We start from the raw sequence: 18140 nt of genomic DNA, 5'->3' as shown, positions 1-18140 counted from the left end.
GAGTATAGTTTGGCACATGCTACGACTGTGTCTGGTGTCTGTTTGTTGATTACTTCCTCTCTTCTACACTCTCAAACTAGTTTTACCTGTCATCATGTCGCTGGACACTCCAGTGACAACCGAAACAACCATGGAAACGGCCACAGATACGCACGAGTTGACAACCATAACCACGGAAACACAGATGGAGACGTCTCAAACTCCAGCTGCTGGCCCCGAATCACCCAGGGCCCCTGCAGCACCTACCCTCTCTCCAGAAGCACCCATCGCCCCAGACCCAGACCCTGCTCTAGACCAACCCCCGGTTTTAGACCCAGCCCCAGAGGCGGCCCCTAACCCGGCTCCAGAGCCAGAGCCGGCCCCAGCGGTGGTCCAGAACCCCAGTTGTAAAATCATGACTTTCAGGCCCACCATGGAGGAGTTCCAGGACTTTGCCAAGTACGTCGCCTACATCGAGACTCAAGGAGCACATCGGGCCGGTCTGGCAAAGGTACACTCAGTTGTGAGATCAGCTCAGGTTTAGGTGGTTGGCTGTTCTGTACGAACTAACGATGGACCCAAACACACAGCTTGAATAAGTTTGCCCGGTCTCCAGTTCATTCGTTCTTCCTCTCCTCACCCCCTCCCTCCTCCCTTCCCTCCTCTTTTTACAATTTGCCGTTTCATGTCGATTCCCCTCTCCCCCCTTTTCCGTCCGCGCATTTAACCCCACTCCGTCCCCGCCCCCGCCTCCACCCGCAGGTGATTCCTCCTAAAGAGTGGAAGCCGCGGCGGTCCTACGACACCATCGAGGACATGGTGATCCCTGCTCCCATCACCCAGGTGGTGACGGGCCAGTCGGGCCTCTTCACCCAGTACAACATCCAGAAGAAGTCCATGACGGTGGGGGAGTACCGCAAACTGGCCAACAGCAAAAAGTAAGAACGTCTCCCGGTAACGGGTGATAGCCGGGAGAACACAGAAAAATAGCCACCAGATTACAAGTGTAAAATACAAATGGAGCTTGTGTGGAATATCAAATGAGTAGTTTGGCCTCGGGGCACGAATGTGTTGAATCACGGTTCGAAGCTTGCAAAAGGATCTCACGGCTTGTCTGCTGTATCTCTAAGAGTGTGATTTTAAATAGGATCTCTTCCTCATACTCACCAGTGGATTTAGTTCGGTTTAGTTAATTACTTGTTTTTTTCAATTGTTTTTGATTTCAATTCCTCTTACTACTTCACCAACATGTCCCCTTGTGTCTGCATGTTGTGTACAGGATTTGTATATGATTTGCCTGGACGTAGCTGGATTTGTTTATCACAAATACAACACAACTCGTCCAACTCAATTGTGAAAATATAAGGTTAACAGTGTCACAGCGCTGACAGGAATGTGTGTGTGATCAGTTGTAAATATGAAATGATCCTCTCCCAGGTACTGTACTCCCCGGCACAAGGACTTTGATGACCTGGAGAGAAAGTACTGGAAGAACCTGACTTTCGTGTCGCCCATCTACGGCGCCGACATCAGTGGGTCGCTCTACGACGCGGTAAGTCAACCAGTGACAGGGACATATTTGTGTTAAATGTAACCTTGAGATAAGCAGAAAAGGCTCATTGAGACTGAACATTGTTTTTTCTCAAGAGCTTCCTGGCTAAGAAAGTCCGCACTAAGTCCTTACGGTATCACAACAGAATACACATGGTAAACCACTAAGTCATCGAGTCAAATAAAAACAAAAAAATCCATAAATGTATTTATGGATTTAATTCCTTCTTCCCACCCTCCCTATACTGATCTCTGACATGAATAAAACACCTGTTTTCACCCACCCAGTCATATTACCGTATTTTTCGGACTATAAGTCGCTCCGGAGTATAAGTCGCATCATAAAAAAAATACTTCATGAAGAGGAAAAAAACATATAAGTCGCATTTATTTAGAAATGTATTTCACCAAATCCAAGACTATCACAATAGCACACAAAACAGGCTCCGGTATGTTAACACAACACTTTAACAGCTATTCAGCTACACAATAGCATAAAAAAACATACCTGGGAGGCTGAATAGGTCAGTATAAATTAAAGATGCTGTAAAGTGGAATTGAAAATGTGTTTTAAGTTCATAACACCACAGAAGAATGTGTTGTTAACTACACATCCAAATTAGAATGAAAAAAAACAAAACACTGACAAGTATGTTAAGTTAGGCTTTGAAATTGTGAGAAAATCAAGTCTTCTCTGCTTGAGACTGGGGGGCGTGTCGCCTGAAGGAGCTGAAGCTCCGCCCCCTAGATTTGATTGAATTTAGCAACATCAACAACACTAGCTAAAGCAATTGCAGATATAAGAACAGACCTACCTGCAGTCTCTTGACTGTTTTATGTGTTAATTACTTTATATCTTTGCATCGTACCAGCTGAGTAACAGAATGCAACCGTCTTTATTCTGACGTAGATAGGTGGGTTTTGGCTCCGCCTATACAAAACCTAAGCTGAAAACGGAAGAGAAATTGTTCAACGGTCCAACTTCAAATTTCAGTGCGACAAAGTTTTAGCGCTTCGCACATGCTTTCAGGAACTCATTTCACACGTATATAATGTACTGAGAAGCAAATCATGGAATTTGCTTTACAGCCTCTTAAACATGTAAAAATTATATATATATTTTTTTTTAATATATAAGTCGCACCTGACTATAAAGTCGTTGGACCAGCCGAACAATGAAAAAAAGTGCTATTCCGGAAAATGGTCTGGAAAATATGGTAGACACCTGTCTTTGGTAGCCTGTCTGTATTGACACAGTAAGTTCTTAGGAACGTTGTTCATAGGCGCCTTTAGCTACTTTGACTGTGTAATAAGATTGTTCTGAGGTCCAAGCTACATGTTGATAAAATGAAAATGCAAAGCACATGTGAAGTTCTGTATTGGTGTCCCAGCTCTCCCATGTCCTCCAGATGTGTTGTGGAACTGTGGCACCATCTGGTGGAAAAAAGGCTGTCGGTGCACTTCCCTGCACTGGGAATTGTAGTTCTCATAGCCTCTATAACTACAGCAACTCCCACCAAAAATTTAGAAAATAAACATTTTGTCGGATGTCAAACATCCGGGTTTTTGTCTTGAGTCAGGATGCCAGAAAAGTGTATAGACCAAATGAAACGCGCCGAGCCCCGACTAATAGCACGTTTTGGTGTTGCCCTCGTCCGTTGGGCCCCCCCCCCAGGAAATCACAGAGTGGAACATCGGCCACCTCAACACGCTGCTGGACATGGTGGAGCAGGAGTGTGGCATCGTGATCGAGGGCGTCAACACGCCCTACCTGTACTTTGGCATGTGGAAGACCACCTTCGCCTGGCACACGGAGGACATGGACCTCTACAGCATCAACTACCTGCACTTCGGACAACCCAAGTCCTGGTCAGTTCTCTCTCTCTCTCTCTCTCTGTCTCTCTGTCTCTCTGTCTCTCTGTCTCTCTCTCTCTGTGTCTCTGTTACTTGAACCCTGCCTCCCCTCTGTCCCTTTATTGTTTTGGTATTCCAGGAATGGAACTGCTTGGTTGTGTGTGTATTTTGAAAAACAGATGCGCCACCGTAGGCCACTAAATACATCCAAGTGCCATACTGTCTCAGTATGACTAAACCACAGGCCGGCTGTGGCTGTTTGATGAAGGACGTTGTCGTGTGTGACGAACGCTGGGCTCGGTGTGTGTGTGTGAGATGGAGAGAAACAGACCCTTTCCAAGCAGTTCCAAGTGTGTGGCGTCGAGGTTGACCCCCCTCGTCTTATCTCATCTCGTCACTAGGTTGCAGTAGCACACTTTGAATACTGCTTTATCCTGTCTCCCTCCTTCTCTCTCTCTCTCTCCCTCCCGCCCTCCATTTTCTCTGTTTCTCATTCGGTCATTTTCCCTCCTACTCTCATCCCCACTCCCCGACCATCTCTACCTAATACCCCTGTAACCCCCCCCCCACTCCCCCCCTCCTCCCTATTGAAACACTAACTCCCAGAGGTCTCGTCTGCCATCCAATTATATTTCCTCATGTTTATGGGCCCCCTCAGCACCGGACGCACAGGATAGCCTCCATTCCACCCCCCCCCCCCCCCCCCCCCCGACTCATCACCGGCACTTTAGAATGCCATTTGGGCGGGGGGGGGGGGGGGGGGGGGGGGGGGGGGGGGGGGGGGGGGAGGGGGTGCTCCAGACAGCAGGGGGGCTTATCGCATCGCCCCTCACGCTCGGAGTGGAGGATATCGACGGGCCGCTAATGGACAGAAGGTGCGTCACCGTCGCGGCGACCTCACAGGCGACCTTGGCAAGGGGGTCAGCCGGCGCCACGGCGGCCATCTTGGAGCCCCGTCTGCAGCACGAGCGCGTCTTCCTTTCCCTCTCCTCCTCCTCTCTGTGGGTCTCTCTCGTTGACTAATACGGGTCCCACTGGTATTATCTGGATCAATATCTCTCCCCTTATTCCCTCCACCTGTTTAACCCTTCGGTTACCGGCCTCGCTTTCATCTTGGAATTGGATTTGCAGGAGAGGGAGCGGTTCATGGCTCGCATACTCTGCGATGAGGTGTTTGCTTTAAGATTTGTTAAAGTGCGTTTCTGCTTTCGGGCGTATGGCATGTTTTTAAAGGACTAGAATGGTTGCAGGGGTCTCATTATTGCACAGGTGGGAGTTCCTGTTTGCCTGCTCTCTCTCCCCTGTCCTTTAGTCTCCCTATCGCTCTCTCATTTTCTCTCTTTACGCTCTCTCTCTCTCTTTCTTTATCTCTCCCCCTCTGTTCGTCTCGACCCCCCCAGAGCGGTCTCTAGGTTCTCGTCGTGAGGGGAGAAGGGCTGCCTCTTTTCGTTTTCTCCCTTTCAGCTCACCCCCCCCCCCCCCCCCCCTCCCTCTTGCGTTTGAAGCCGACTTCTCTGCAGGAGGCGGGCAAGGCCCGTCGGTAGCTTGGGGGCACGACGCCGTTGATATCACCGTCACCTGTGTGTGTGTGTGCATGCGCACACGCGCTCCCCCCCCCCCCCCGACTGTGTCTCAGCCCTTTGCTCGTCACACCCGTTTTTTCTCGCCTTCCATTTTGCCTCGGTATGCCTCTCCTCTCCCCCCCTCCTCTCCTCCGCTCACTCCCGTCAAGTCCTCCCTCTCTTCATCTGTTCGGTCCGGGCGCGCGAGCGGACGTGCGAGCACAGCGGCCTCCGTGCGAGCGCGTGCGTGTGGCGGTTGCGACAAGGGCTCCACGCCACTTCTTACTGCCCCGTCCTCCAGAGAGAGGACCAATTGGTATACTTCCCTGGAAACCGTCATCACGGATGAGAAATGTGTATAGTCTAAAGCAAATCATTATACTAAGTGAAAAATATGAAGGATTTTGTGTCGTGTATGTGATTGGAGGCCGGGCCGGCCCATAGAAATGGCTGGGCCCCTGAAAAGGTCCAATGAATGGGCCCCCCCCAATAGGTCTTTACTTATTAACGCATGCGCGTGTGTGCTCTCTCTCTCCTACATAAAACATATGTAAACTCAGAGAGACTTACTCAGTGATGGGAGCTACATTACAGCAAAACAAATACATCTTTATACATAAAACTTCAACATAAAGTATAATAAATATAACTAAGAGGCCTTAACAACTTGTGTGGCGCCGGGCCAGACACACACACACACACATCAATTTGACACACTATCTGCTACACTCAGCACATTTTTTAGTATAAAATGCAATTTACCTGCCTTCATTTTTGCCTATTTTACAGCCATCTTCCTTGTCTTTCTGGATGCAAAGTCTTTTATAATGTATTTGAAATCAAATGGGCGGTCCTTGAGGGTTTAGGTTGGTTGAGGGGTAGTTTTATGGGCGTATGTGAAGCCATCTGCGACATGCTTGCCTGTAAAAAGGGCTATACAAATACATTTGATTTGAATTTGTTTAGCCATTTCACACTCAATGGAAAGTATTGTGATTTTTTTATGATTTTGAGTTTACTGAAGGACCCTTCTCCTCCTGCCAAGTTATAGGTAAAGTGCAGAATGTCCTTATAGCAATGCAGAACATGCGCTTTCTCAGTGTCAGTTTTGCTCTAACTAGCTTCCTCTTGGCTAGCATCGTGGCTACTGCTCGTCGTCTCTGCAGCCTGGCTGGGAGCTTCTTTTGGAGTTGACTGGAAAAAAAAATCGAATTTTTATTTAGGGGTCGAATGCCCTTGCTAGCTCTCATTTTTTCTCTTTTCTTTTCTGATATCCCGATTTTTGAACAGGTCCTGTCATAACAACAAAATGTAGCCTACTCTGGCATTAGTATTAGCAGAGAATGTCTAATGTAGGGAGAACTGCTATTCTCGGGAAACTTCCGGGTTCTGAACTGGTTGCAGTTCCACTCAAGTTCCATATGAGGGCGCTAACGGTCGAGTGCAGAATGAATGGAGGTCTATGGAGCTATACCCCTCAAAATCCACCTTTCTCAGGATATCATTTTTTTGTATAGTAATTTGAATTCTAAATTTGAAAGGGGAGGCAAAAAGAATACACACCGCTGGTTGTTAGATTTTCTTAAAGTAGCCTTTCTGTTCTAAAAAGCCTTTGAAAATGTCATTGACGTCATACACATCGTACGACCAGAGCTATTGCTTGACGGCAAGCTCTGGTTACTTCCTTTTCTCTCGATGCATCGATAACACAGCAGACAGGTTTGGCTCTCCCTGTCAATACACATGCTAGACAGAGTTTTGGCTTGCTAATGTTGTTGCTAACATTGACATCATAAAGAGTAGACGCCGCATCGGCCGCTACTGCCTCCTGGTGCTGACGAGCCGTAGGGCCGCCATCTTGGAAAGGTCCACCGCTCCACTCAGTGTAATCTGTTTGGCTGGGGCAATGAGCTGTCAGCGCATTTAATTAATCATACCGAACTGAATACCGAACTGATTTTCACGCGGTTTGCTTTGCTGCAAAGGTCATACATGTAGCTAGGATACAGGACATGGTTATTCTTTTCACAAAATAAAACCAATAGTATGGTCATGTTAAATCTTACTTCTGAAAAATAGTCCCCCGAGCCCTGTTTGCGATTGTCCACTGATTTGAGCAGGAATATGCTGCACAGTGCTGGGATCTTGTTTCTTCTGATGCTAAGCAACTGGGAATTTTCCCTTTCTAAGATGGCGGACGCATTTCTCGCGCCCAGCAGCCAATGTGGCGTCTACTCTTTATAATGTCTATGGTTGCTAATGCTCTGACATTCTGGTTCTGCTTCGGATGCCATCAAGCGGGATCTCTGGTCGTAGTCTACACTAACCAACCAGCATTCGTTAGCAGAATGCTAGCGTGTTATGGGCAACAATGACGTACCCTGTAAGATATCGAAAGGACATAAGCACTCGTTCATTCAACTTTTGACCTGTAATCCATGTTGAACATGCAAAAACTACAATCAAATCTAAGATTTCTCAACGACAATCAGGCGAAAGAGACAAATTTAGCCGTTTAGCTCCATAGATTCCCATTCATTTTGCACTCGACCGCGATCACTCCCAGTGGAACTCTGGTGGAACTGCAACAAAATTCGGTACAATGGGGCTTAATAGGGAGTGGGCAGGCTCTCCTTAAACAGGCTCTGGTATTAGCTTAACCTTAGATCAATAAATGACATCGCTAAACAAAAAACGACTCATACCATTTTTAGGAGAGGGGGGGTTTCATTATGAAACAGGCTACATTTTACTAAAGCAACAATACAATGTTTATGTTTGCTTTTTTAAGTAATGGTGAGTATTTCAGTTCAAAATAAATTGGTTATAATTTCCTTAAAATATTTAAGACGAACATGATTATTGCTGGCATTGCGGCTGGGTCCCAGAAATCTTTCCCCCCTTATGGGCGGCCCTGATTGGAGGGCTTTAAACTGCAGTGTGACATTGCTCTTGGATACCACCGTTCTCCAGACTACGAGTGAAAGGAAAATAAAACAACAATTCCATCCATTATTCCGTTTTCCTGCACTACTACCTGCACTCAGGGGATGAGTGGATTAAAAGTGGGTAAGTATTACCTACGCCGTTTATTTGTAATCCTGAGGATTATGTAAACAACCGTAAATTGCCTAAATGAAAGACATTGCCAAGCACTCTTAGTTCAAGGCTGAGGTACCAGAGCTGGGTCAGTTCAAATGAAAGATCTATTCAGATACTTTTCAAGTGCTGTCTTGAATCCGCTCAAAGTGCTGTTTAGAAGAGGGTTAAGTTTAGTCGGCAATGAAATGTAAAAAGAAGCAACAAAAAGAATGTTGAGGCATTTAGCTTGGACCCCAGTGTGCGTCACTGTTGTAGCGACGCACCTTAATCTGCGACTTAATCTCTCTCTGTCTCTCTCTCTCTGTCTCTCTCTCTATATAAACACCCTCTCTCAAGACAACTCACCCCCCCTCCCCTCCACTTACATCTGCCCCTGTGAGGGGAAAGCAATCCCTCCTTGTCACTCGTTCAAACCGAATTTACTCACACGGATGCGCCCCTCAACTCTGTTTAACGTGTGTGTGCGTGCGCGCCCCCCCCCCCTCCCATATCTCTCCCCTCCTCAGAAATTGAATCATTTTCACTTTTTCCGTGGGTAATTACAGTATGTTAAACTGTGTGCGGGAGCTGTTTGCCTAACCCCCTCTGTGCAGCCACTGTGAAATTAACTTCATTCCCCTCCAACTCTGCTCCCATCAATGTCATAATCCCCCCAGCCCCCCCCTCACTCCAAACCCACCACTCCTCAGATCCACTGTCGAGATGCTAAGAGATAGTTGTGTAGGCTCGGAGGAGAACAGGGCTGTGGGTGGGTGTGGGTGGGCGAAAGGAGCCAATGCGTGATCTGTAACCGAGTGAACGCGGGCCACGACAAGTCCGCCGACGGGAGCCTCGCACTCGACGCGCATCCAAGTGCTGTCGAGAGCGCACGAGTGGCGACTGCCGAGCGGCGTGTGCGGGGGTGGGGGGGGGGACCCGAGACGCGGAGGAGACCCTTGAGGAGGCCTCTGTCTCGCTTCCAGGCCCCCGGGGGGGGCCGTCTGCATCGGCGCACGGGCGAAGCTGCTCCGCTCACTTTCTCGCGCGGCCAAACGTATGTGGAGTCACCTGAGCGTCAGGCCTATACGATATGTCGGGCACCTGGAAGCAATAGGCGTGGCGGAAACGCCCGAACTCGACCCCTTTTCAGCGGGGTTGTCCATGGTCGACGTACTTTTGGCCACGGAATTCAAGTTGCTCGTCCCCTTCGGCGTAGGCCTTCAGACAGGGATGGGTCTGTTTGCTTGGCGCAAAACCCTCTCCAGAAATGAGATATGGTCCCCTCAGACACACACACACACACACAGACTCATCAGCATTAAGGGATAGGCTTTCTTGCATTTGAAGCAGGCCGAGAAGAGAGACATCAAATTAGTATCGATCGACTGTGGCACTTCAGGCAAGAGATCTGATTTGCTGCTCCCGCTGTCCGCTGGGTTGTAAAGGGGGAGGGGGGGGGGGGGGGTGTAGACTCTTCTATATCAGCCTCTTACAGACACCTCCGCTCGTGTTATTGACGGTGTCTGAACAGTAGCCCATGTAGACCGGCGTTTTTGAAAGCCTTCTTAAGGTATTCCAGCGCCTCAGGTGAAAATCGCTAGCCCCCCCCCCCCCCCCCCCCCCATGGCGTTCCAACCCAAGTGTATTATTTAGGTAAGAAATCGTCCTTTTGGCGTGTTTATCCTTGATACTCTGTGCCACGTAGCGCCAGTTCGCAAATAGCTTGCGCCAGCGACTGAACCAGTTTACACAGGAAATACCGGGTTACGAAAGCAGCGCGTTTTGATTTTCGTTTCGGTTTTGATGAAGCCTTTCAGATACGCCTTGTGAAGGTCTGTATGTATGCGCGTCTAAAACAAATATGGCCATATGTTTCCGAACCACAATGCAACATGAGTGATCCCTAACCACTGGCGAGGCCTTGTTACACGATCAGACACTGGGAAGCCAAACCAAGTAGAGCAGCAGTTCTCCATCCCGGTCCTCATGCCTCCCTGCCCTTGCATGTTCTAGACGTTTCCCTGCTCCAACACACCCGATTGAAAGGAACAGGTCGCCAATCGGGCTTCTGGCGGGCGCCATGGCGACGGGGGCACACGCCAGGACCAGGCTGGAGAAGCCGCCTCCCGCCCCGCCCTCTTTATGTGTTTACTGCTCTGGGCTGACTGGCAGACGTGCTGCTACCATGACGACATGACAAGATGGCGCCGAACGAACCGCCAAAACGGACGCACCCACTGGTTGATCAGTTGGAGGACTAGTGGGGGGGGGGGGGGGGGACGTGCACCAGAGACACTCGGTGTCAATGATCTGTGCGAATAACGGTGCTAATCCACTGTGGGTGCCCCTCAACAACACACACTCCAACTTAATCCAACTGGGAAGCATCATACTGCACCTTAAGGAACCTGCGTACCACACCCATCCACCAACACACACATATATATATATATATATCTATATATCTATATATATCTATCTATATCTATCTATATCTATCTATATAGATATATATCTATATATATATATATAGATATATATATAGATATATATAGTGAGAGAGAATATGTATATACTCTGTATATACTCTATATCTCTCTCACTCACACTCACTCTCTCTCCCTCCCTCAACCATGCAGTACCACTTGTTGCCAAAAGGTGACAGTATAACCCCAGCACATAACGCACGCAGTCGGATGAAATGACAGAATTCTCCAGACCCTCTCCCCCCCCCCCCCCCCCCCCCCCCCCCATCCCTATTCCAAGCACAGCCAGAGGCTTCTCAGTGGGAAGAAGGAGGGAGGGGCAAACGATTCCTTACAATGTGCATCGTCTGCAGGTCCCGGCGGGGTTAAGCTCGACCTAAACCGGAGGAAATGATTCGGCAATAACCACGGCCGTTAACAAGCCGACCAATGAAAACGTCCGTCTGTGTCCGGACAGCAAGGCATGGCCAGTCCTCTCTGTATGACATCATCTGAAACCAGGCGAGGAAGCGGTGGAGCTAGCATGACCGTACAAAGCCTTTTGACTAGACGATGAGAAAGTCGTTTGTTGAATATCTTCTGGTGTTTACACATGCCGTGTGTGTGTGTGTGTCAGGGTCCACTCTGATGGTGTACGTGCCATCCGTGACTGATGGAGAAGTGTGTGTGTGTGTGTGTGTGTGTGTGTAGTTCAATTAAATCCTGAGGTGTGTGTCAGGCGGTGTTGGTCTCAGTGAAATTTTGCAAACTCCCGTCTTGGGAGATTGGAGTGTAATTGTGCATGTAAAATGGAGGTGAGCCACAGGGGGTCTGGTGACGTGTGTGTGTGTGTGATGACACGGTTCATTTCTCATCCTTTTGCATAATTCATTCGAAGAGAACCGTTCAAACAAACAGGAATAGTATGTTTCTTCTCTCTGCCCCTTCAATGGGGGTTTTGACATTTTCTCTCTACCATCCTAGTGTCTTTTTTCCATGGCTAATTGTCCTTCTCTCTGTCTTGTCTGTCCAGGTATGCCATCCCACCGGAGCATGGAAAGAGGCTGGAGAGACTGGCACAAGGTGAGACTCAGACTACACACATACCCACACACTCACTATATGGATGATCAGAATAGATGGAGATCTCTGTGTTTGTGTGTGTGTGTGTGAGCCTTTACTACACACACGCACACACCGGCCGTCTAGTCTCAAGTTCAGCCTAAACAAACTGTCACCCAGACGCCTCTCTAGTGTCTCTGTGAACTGGGAGCAGCTGGGAGCAGACAGTCTGGCCCCGCTCGGCGGCGTCATTCTGCCTCCCTCTCCTCAGCCTCGTCACCTCTCGCGCTCGCTCTCGTTCTCTCGCTCGTTCTCTCGCTCGTTCTCGCTCGTTCTCTCTCTCTTTCTCTCTCTCACCGTTTCTTTTTTCACCCTCGCTTTCCATTTTTTCCACCCTCCTGCTGGGTTCCCTCTCTGGCTCTCTCTCTCTCTCTCCCTTTTTTTCTTTTTGTTGGTTTTGATTTTCTGTCCCCTGCTCCCCGCTTCTCTCTCCGTTGCTTCCCCCGATCGATGGGGGCCGTCTGGAAAGCTGCGAGCCGTTCTCGGCCTCAACACGGCCCACCTGCAGGCGGCTCGGGGTCCTTCTGACGCACGCGTGCACCTCAGCTTTCGTTCACTCGCCCCGCGTCGAGCCGTTACGCCGTCGACGGGTTAGAACGTCCACGTCCGACCTTCTCCTCACGCCCCTCGCTGTACCTCGCCCCCAATGACGCATTGCTCTCTCATCGGTTGTCCCGATTGGCCGCCAGGAGTCACCTGGTTAGGTTTCAGGCTCGTTGGCTACAGATGTATTTTTTTTTTTTTCTTTGTCACAGCTTGTGATTTCTTTTAAAGAGAATGGCAAATAAGCGCAACACGCAACAACAGCGTATCTGGTGTTTGGAACGTCTACACGTTGAAAGGCGTCAGGCATGGAGAACTTCATTTTGGAAACTCAAAAGGACAAAATGAACCTTTAAGTTAATATTACCCCAGGGAGTGTTCAGTGCTGCCTGCTGCATGTTAATGGGGATTAATACCTGGGCTCTGTTGGCCCATTATTCACTTTTATCAGCTACAGCCTCGTCCAGGAGAGAAAAGGGGGCTCTTTGCACGGAGAACAGCTCTGGAAACAATGGGGAGAAACCCAACGAATAAAACAGCCCTGGACTTATACTGTCGCTTGCATTAAACATTTAACTGGGATGACGTCTTTTCTTCTTGTCCTCTTTGAACGTCTGGCGTTTTTTGTTTTTGTACGTGTGTGCGTTCCATCTCCTTTGAAAGGACTGATAAACCAGACCGGGTGTTCCGGAGCAAGCGCGTCTTTCGTTTGGATGGTTCCCCAGCCTCTGGGCCTCGTTTGTTTCTGAGGAGATAATTGTCATCCGAGAAAAGTAAAGAGGGGAACCAGGAAGTGCTGCTCCGACTTATCTTATTGATACAGGGCGTACTTTCATCTCCATACAAGCCCTGTCACATCCCTAATGGATATGGAACGACACATAGCTAGCATGCTGGGCTAACCCCATTGCAGTTTAATGTCCATGGTGTCTCACCATATCCTAGCCCGAACGACCCATTCTGGCTCCATTCTACCATACATTTCATGGGTAGAATGGAGCCATCTTCTGCCAGTATTTCTTCTGGTAAGACGATGAAGCCTATGAGGATAGCTGATTATTATCCATGTTATATTATCCAATGGTAGTTTAGTTATTTTGGCTAGTTTTTATATACACATCTTTTATCACCTTGCTTCTCTTGACCTCTTGCAAGGTATTATTTTCTAGCAAGTCAGCACTTTTCCTCGTCATTTAACCGGATACGTCCGCCATTGTGGCTGCTTTCAAAGAGGAAGGAGATGGGGGAAAAGACGCGATTCTCCCACCTGCTTCTCCACGGTTGCCTCAGTCGCCCCCCTCCCGCGCCATCCAAAGTTTCCACCTTCTCCAACACCCTCCCCAGCAGGTCAATAGGGGGGGGCAGGTGTTGCGGCAGGCCCGTCGGGTCCGCGGCGCGATTACGATCATTAAAGGCTCTCTGGGTAGGGGCCGCCGGCGTGCGAGCGAGCGTCGGTGAACCGCGAGCGTCCTCACCGAGGGGTAGCGCGCTTAACGGATGACCTCCAGCCAAGCAATTATATCTCACATTTGTGACGGGGAGAGCTCGGGGTCTTCGGCTCGCTCGCTCCTCTGCCTCCACTTTTCATTTGGCCGTTTTAATGTGAAGAAAGCCGAGCCGGAGCGAAAATGTTCCACTCTTAAGACCGTATTTCAAGCGAGGCCATATGAAAGTTTGTATTTTAAGCTTCAGACACGATTGCTGTAGATATATCCCTCTGACTGGCAGTTATATTATATGACAACTTTATAGAACTCTTATCTAACCATACAAAAATACCATCTCGAGATGGAAAAAAATAGTTTGGGATCATTTCAGCAGCAAAAACTCCCTCCCGCACTTTGAATTTTTCAAAAGAAAACCGACCATTTCAAAGAGTTCAACTGCTTGATTATATGTTACAGAATGTACAAATGCTGTCCTCAGAATGTGCCGTCTAATCGTTTGTTTTGGTCGTCTGCTCCTCCCTCCATCCCCTGTGCCCCTTTTCTACCCACAGGGTTCTTCCCAGGCAGCTCGCAAGGATGTGACGCTTTCCTCCGCCACAAGATGACCCTCATCTCTCCCTCCATTCTGAAGAAGTACAGCATTCCCTTCGACAGGGTGGGTACCGGGACAGGACTGTGGTGGTCTGGGGCCGAGAAGGCTAGGGGGCTGAGGCTACAGGAGGCTGAAAGGCCATTGGAGGCTGGGGCTGAGGCTGGTCAGCTTTGCCTCCTGAATGTCACATGACATTAGAGAACCCGAATGACGTTTCAACGTTTTGGCCAATTATTCCAAATCTCACCTGCGATGTTGTCATTCCCACAAAAACAGTGGGCACACACTTGCACACCCACTCACGCTGTATGGAGAAACACATCTGGGTTTAGGATCTCGATACATCCTTTTCTTCACGCCAACTTCCAACGTCACATGAAATAATGAAAAAGGCTTTAGCCATGACTAAGCCCTGAACATCCGTTCCGTTGAAATTTCAATATAATTCCTTTTTTTCCCCGTGCATTTCTGGAATTGAACATTTAATCACCGTGCCAATTATTTTCTCATGAATAGTGAAACGTGACGAAAATCCGGCACACCACCATGCAAAGTTCTCCTTTGGCTCCCCTCTCCTTGCCGTCTTGGTCTCCCTGCTCTCTCGTCTCCTGGTAAACGCGGGTATCACAGGGACTGTCACCCGACGCTCTCCCCAGGCACAGGCCTCGATACGGGGGAGTAAAAATAACCTCTCCCCCTGTGCTCTGCTCCCAGCATCAGGGACTCGAACGGCACCACTACTGGCTTTTAACAAGTTTGCCTTTCTGCCTGTCTGCAAGGAGTCCCGGCTGTCTATATACAGTCAGCTCCAGAATGATTGGGACCCCTGTTGAAGATGACTAAAGACGGGTTCTAAAGTATTCCCCTTTTGGCACTTTGGATGTTACAGGAGATGACTCAGTGCTGTTGTTGACAAAAGCAGGTTGGACATAGCATTTATTGCAGGGGTGCCAATAATGGTTTTGTTAAAAATAATGAGTTCATATCGTTTTTCAAATTATGTTTCTCATAACAAAATGACTCAAAATAAAGATTGGATTGTTCACATATTTATTTATATTTTTTAATAACGCTTTTTTACTCATCTTTACCGGGGGTGCCAATAATTCGATAGTTTACTTTTTACGTATGTAAGGGAAATATCTTGGCTGGCTCTGATATTTACTTTCTCAGAGTTCATTTCAGGTAAAAGGCTTGAGTTCATGAATGCAGTGTTCTGATGCAGCACTCTCACAGAAGGAGAGGGCGACCAAGAGAGATAAGGAGGGAGTTTGATCAAATGACCTCAGATTCCATCTGTGAGAACCTTGAGCTTTAGAACCCTGTTCTTGTAAGCCTGAAAATGAACATAATTTGTCGTCGAGATCATCTCTTGACTTCAACGGCGACAAACATTCCGAGGCACTTTCAGAAACCGTGGACTGTTCAAGCGATAACCGTCGTTCGGGGACGTGATCATTTGTCCGGCTTAATTTCGGCGCGTCCCCCTGCGCCCATAGCAACCCTCCCCCCTCCCCCGAACCACTCCGAATGGAACGGAGGGAAAAAGAGAAATCTTAATTTGTGCTTGCCAGCTAACTTGCAGCGCCCTGATCACTGGCTCCAGTCTAATTGCACTCATTCCTCCTGGAATGACTTTGAAAGAGCCCCCCCACCAACAGACCTCTTGGGGGGAGGGGGGGAGTGGGGACAAAATGAATGCGTGGAGCCAGGGAGGGGAATATGGAGTGAGTGAGGGGGGTGGGGGAGTTGTGTGAAGAGGCTTGTCGTACCCATTCCATCAAGGCTTAATGATTGTGGATATTAAGCTCGGCTCTCGGTGTTTGCTCCCTGTGGTTGGGTTCGCTCTGGCTGCCGGCGCTACGTTTTGGCCAAGTGATTCGCTCCACAGCGGCCATCATTTCCCCAGGTTTCATTTACATGAGAATCTTGGCAGTTTTTTTTTTTTTTTTTTCTCTCTCTCCCATCAAAAGTCGCATCGTAAAACTCGAACGCAAACTTACTTTCTCCCCTCTCTCTTGCTCCCCCTTTCTTTATTTCTCTCTCTCCCCCCTCCCTTTCTCTCTTTCCTTCTCTCTCCCCATCTCTCCTGTCTCTTCCCTCTTGCTTCCCTTTCTCTCTTTTCCTTCTCTCTCTCTCTCTCTCTCTCTCTCTCTCTCTCTCTCTCTCTCTCTCTCTCTCTCTCTCTCTCTGTCTCTCTGTCTCTCTGTCTCTCTGACTCTCTGACTCTCTGTCTCTCTGTCTCTCTGTCTCTCTGTGTCTCTGTCTCTGTCTCTTCTCTCTCTCCAGATCACTCAGGAAGAGGGGGAGTTCATGATCACCTTCCCCTACGGCTACCACGCTGGCTTCAACCACGGCTTCAACTGCGCAGAGTCCACCAACTTTGCCACGCTGCGCTGGGTGGACTACGGCAAGCTAGCCTCGCAGGTGAGACACACGCGCACACAGTCGGTATGACTTTCCAGTCGATTTCACCACAGACCCTGAACGAAGCATCGGGCGTTCGACAGCCGCACGGCCGCACGCGCATTCCACATCGGATCTTTGCTCTCCCACGGCCTGGCTCACTCGACGGGAGGACGCCACACGGGGCGTTTGACGGAGTAGCATTACGCTAACTTTGCAGGCCAGAGGCCCTGTTAAACGGTCGGGACGCTCTCGTGTCGTGGGGCAACACGGCCCCCCCCCCCGTCTCCCGGGCCGCGCCGTTGCGCCCTCGCAGGGACGCTTGTTTCGAGCGTCGCGCTCGCCGATTCCACAAAGCTCCTGACCACAAAATCGTGTGCGATTGGGCGGCGGCTGGTCTCCCCGCCACAACCGTCATCTGTAAGTCTCTGGGCTTTCCGTCGTCCACTTAGTTTTCCTGTTGGAGTTCTCCAATCCTCTCCCAGAGGGTGAGCTCTCTCCAACACACACACAGATCTGCTCACTTTCTGCCTCTCTGGTTGGCTGCCTGTCAGATTTATGAGGTGCCAACGTGCCGCAATAGTGCTCTTTTGCTCTCTCTGTTCTTGCTCTCTCTTTTTTGCTCTCTCTCTCTCTGTCTCTCTGTCTTTCGTTTCCATGTTTGCACTTCTAAGCTAACCTCGCCCGCCCCCGCCCGCCCCCGGTCACAGTCCAGTGGTGGGGGACTTGTCCCTCTGTTCTCCGTCTCAGCCTGATAGAGATGAATCGCCCTCGCGCTGCCATCCCCCTTTCGGTCCGAGAAAGTGACAGGTGCCCCCCCCTCTTACACACACACACACATGCCCACACACACACATGCCCAAAGTGCCAGATAATAGACTGATAAAGACGCAAATAACTGCTTAGACACTGAGAGAAGCCACACGCTCGCTCTCTTTCTCTCTCTCTCTCTCTCTCTCTGACGCACTCTCGATTTCTCTTTCCCTTTCACTCAGCACTCATGCGCCAGCTTTCAAGCCGTGTTCGTCCAGACCGTCTGTACTCAACGCCCCCCCCCCCCCCCCCTGACTGTGTGTCAGACCCGACACAATCCCTAGCCCCACCACCACAAACGCACGCGCGCGCACACACACACCCCTAGTCTAGCGCGGTATCGTTATCGGTGCGTGCGTTTGGCGGTGTGTGATGAAAGTCGGCGACGGCCTCAGGGGTCAGACTGACATAGGCGCGCTGTTGTTTGATCCAGATGATGTATTCCTCCTGTTCTGTTGGCTCTACACAGTGGGCGCTGTTCATACTTCTCCATCTCCTCCCTGCTGTCTTTTGTTCGTGTGTGTGTGTGTGGTGCAGGACACACCCGCTCTCTCTCCACCCAGACATACTCTATCCTGAAAGTAAATGAAAGATGACTCACTGTTCTGCCAGTTTTCTTGAGGGTTTGTTTAAAAATGCAGCAATTTTTTATTTATTTTTTACTTAGTGTTCCTCTGAAACTGTACAGTGTAAACTGTAAACCATCTGGCCAGCACTGGTTCAA

General features: G+C 49.2%; 1 protein-coding gene across 2 annotated transcripts in view; it reads left to right on the top strand.

Moving 5' to 3' along the window:
* Positions 1-18140, top strand: part of kdm4b (lysine (K)-specific demethylase 4B) — a 38637-nt gene that overhangs the window by 1256 nt on the left and 19241 nt on the right. For both annotated transcript variants that reach the window (XM_047037149.1, XM_047037150.1), the window contains exons 2-8: positions 81-490; positions 742-917; positions 1417-1531; positions 3206-3399; positions 11526-11575; positions 14157-14260; positions 16487-16624. In XM_047037149.1, coding sequence (XP_046893105.1) covers positions 95-490; positions 742-917; positions 1417-1531; positions 3206-3399; positions 11526-11575; positions 14157-14260; positions 16487-16624 — 1173 coding nt within the window. In that variant the 5' untranslated portion in view covers positions 81-94. The remainder of the gene's footprint in view (positions 1-80; positions 491-741; positions 918-1416; positions 1532-3205; positions 3400-11525; positions 11576-14156; positions 14261-16486; positions 16625-18140) is intronic.

This window comes from Hypomesus transpacificus, chromosome 16 (genome assembly GCF_021917145.1).
Source record: "Hypomesus transpacificus isolate Combined female chromosome 16, fHypTra1, whole genome shotgun sequence".
Classification (NCBI taxonomy): Eukaryota; Metazoa; Chordata; class Actinopteri; order Osmeriformes; family Osmeridae; genus Hypomesus; species Hypomesus transpacificus.
This window is presented reverse-complemented; position numbering and strand designations above follow the sequence as displayed.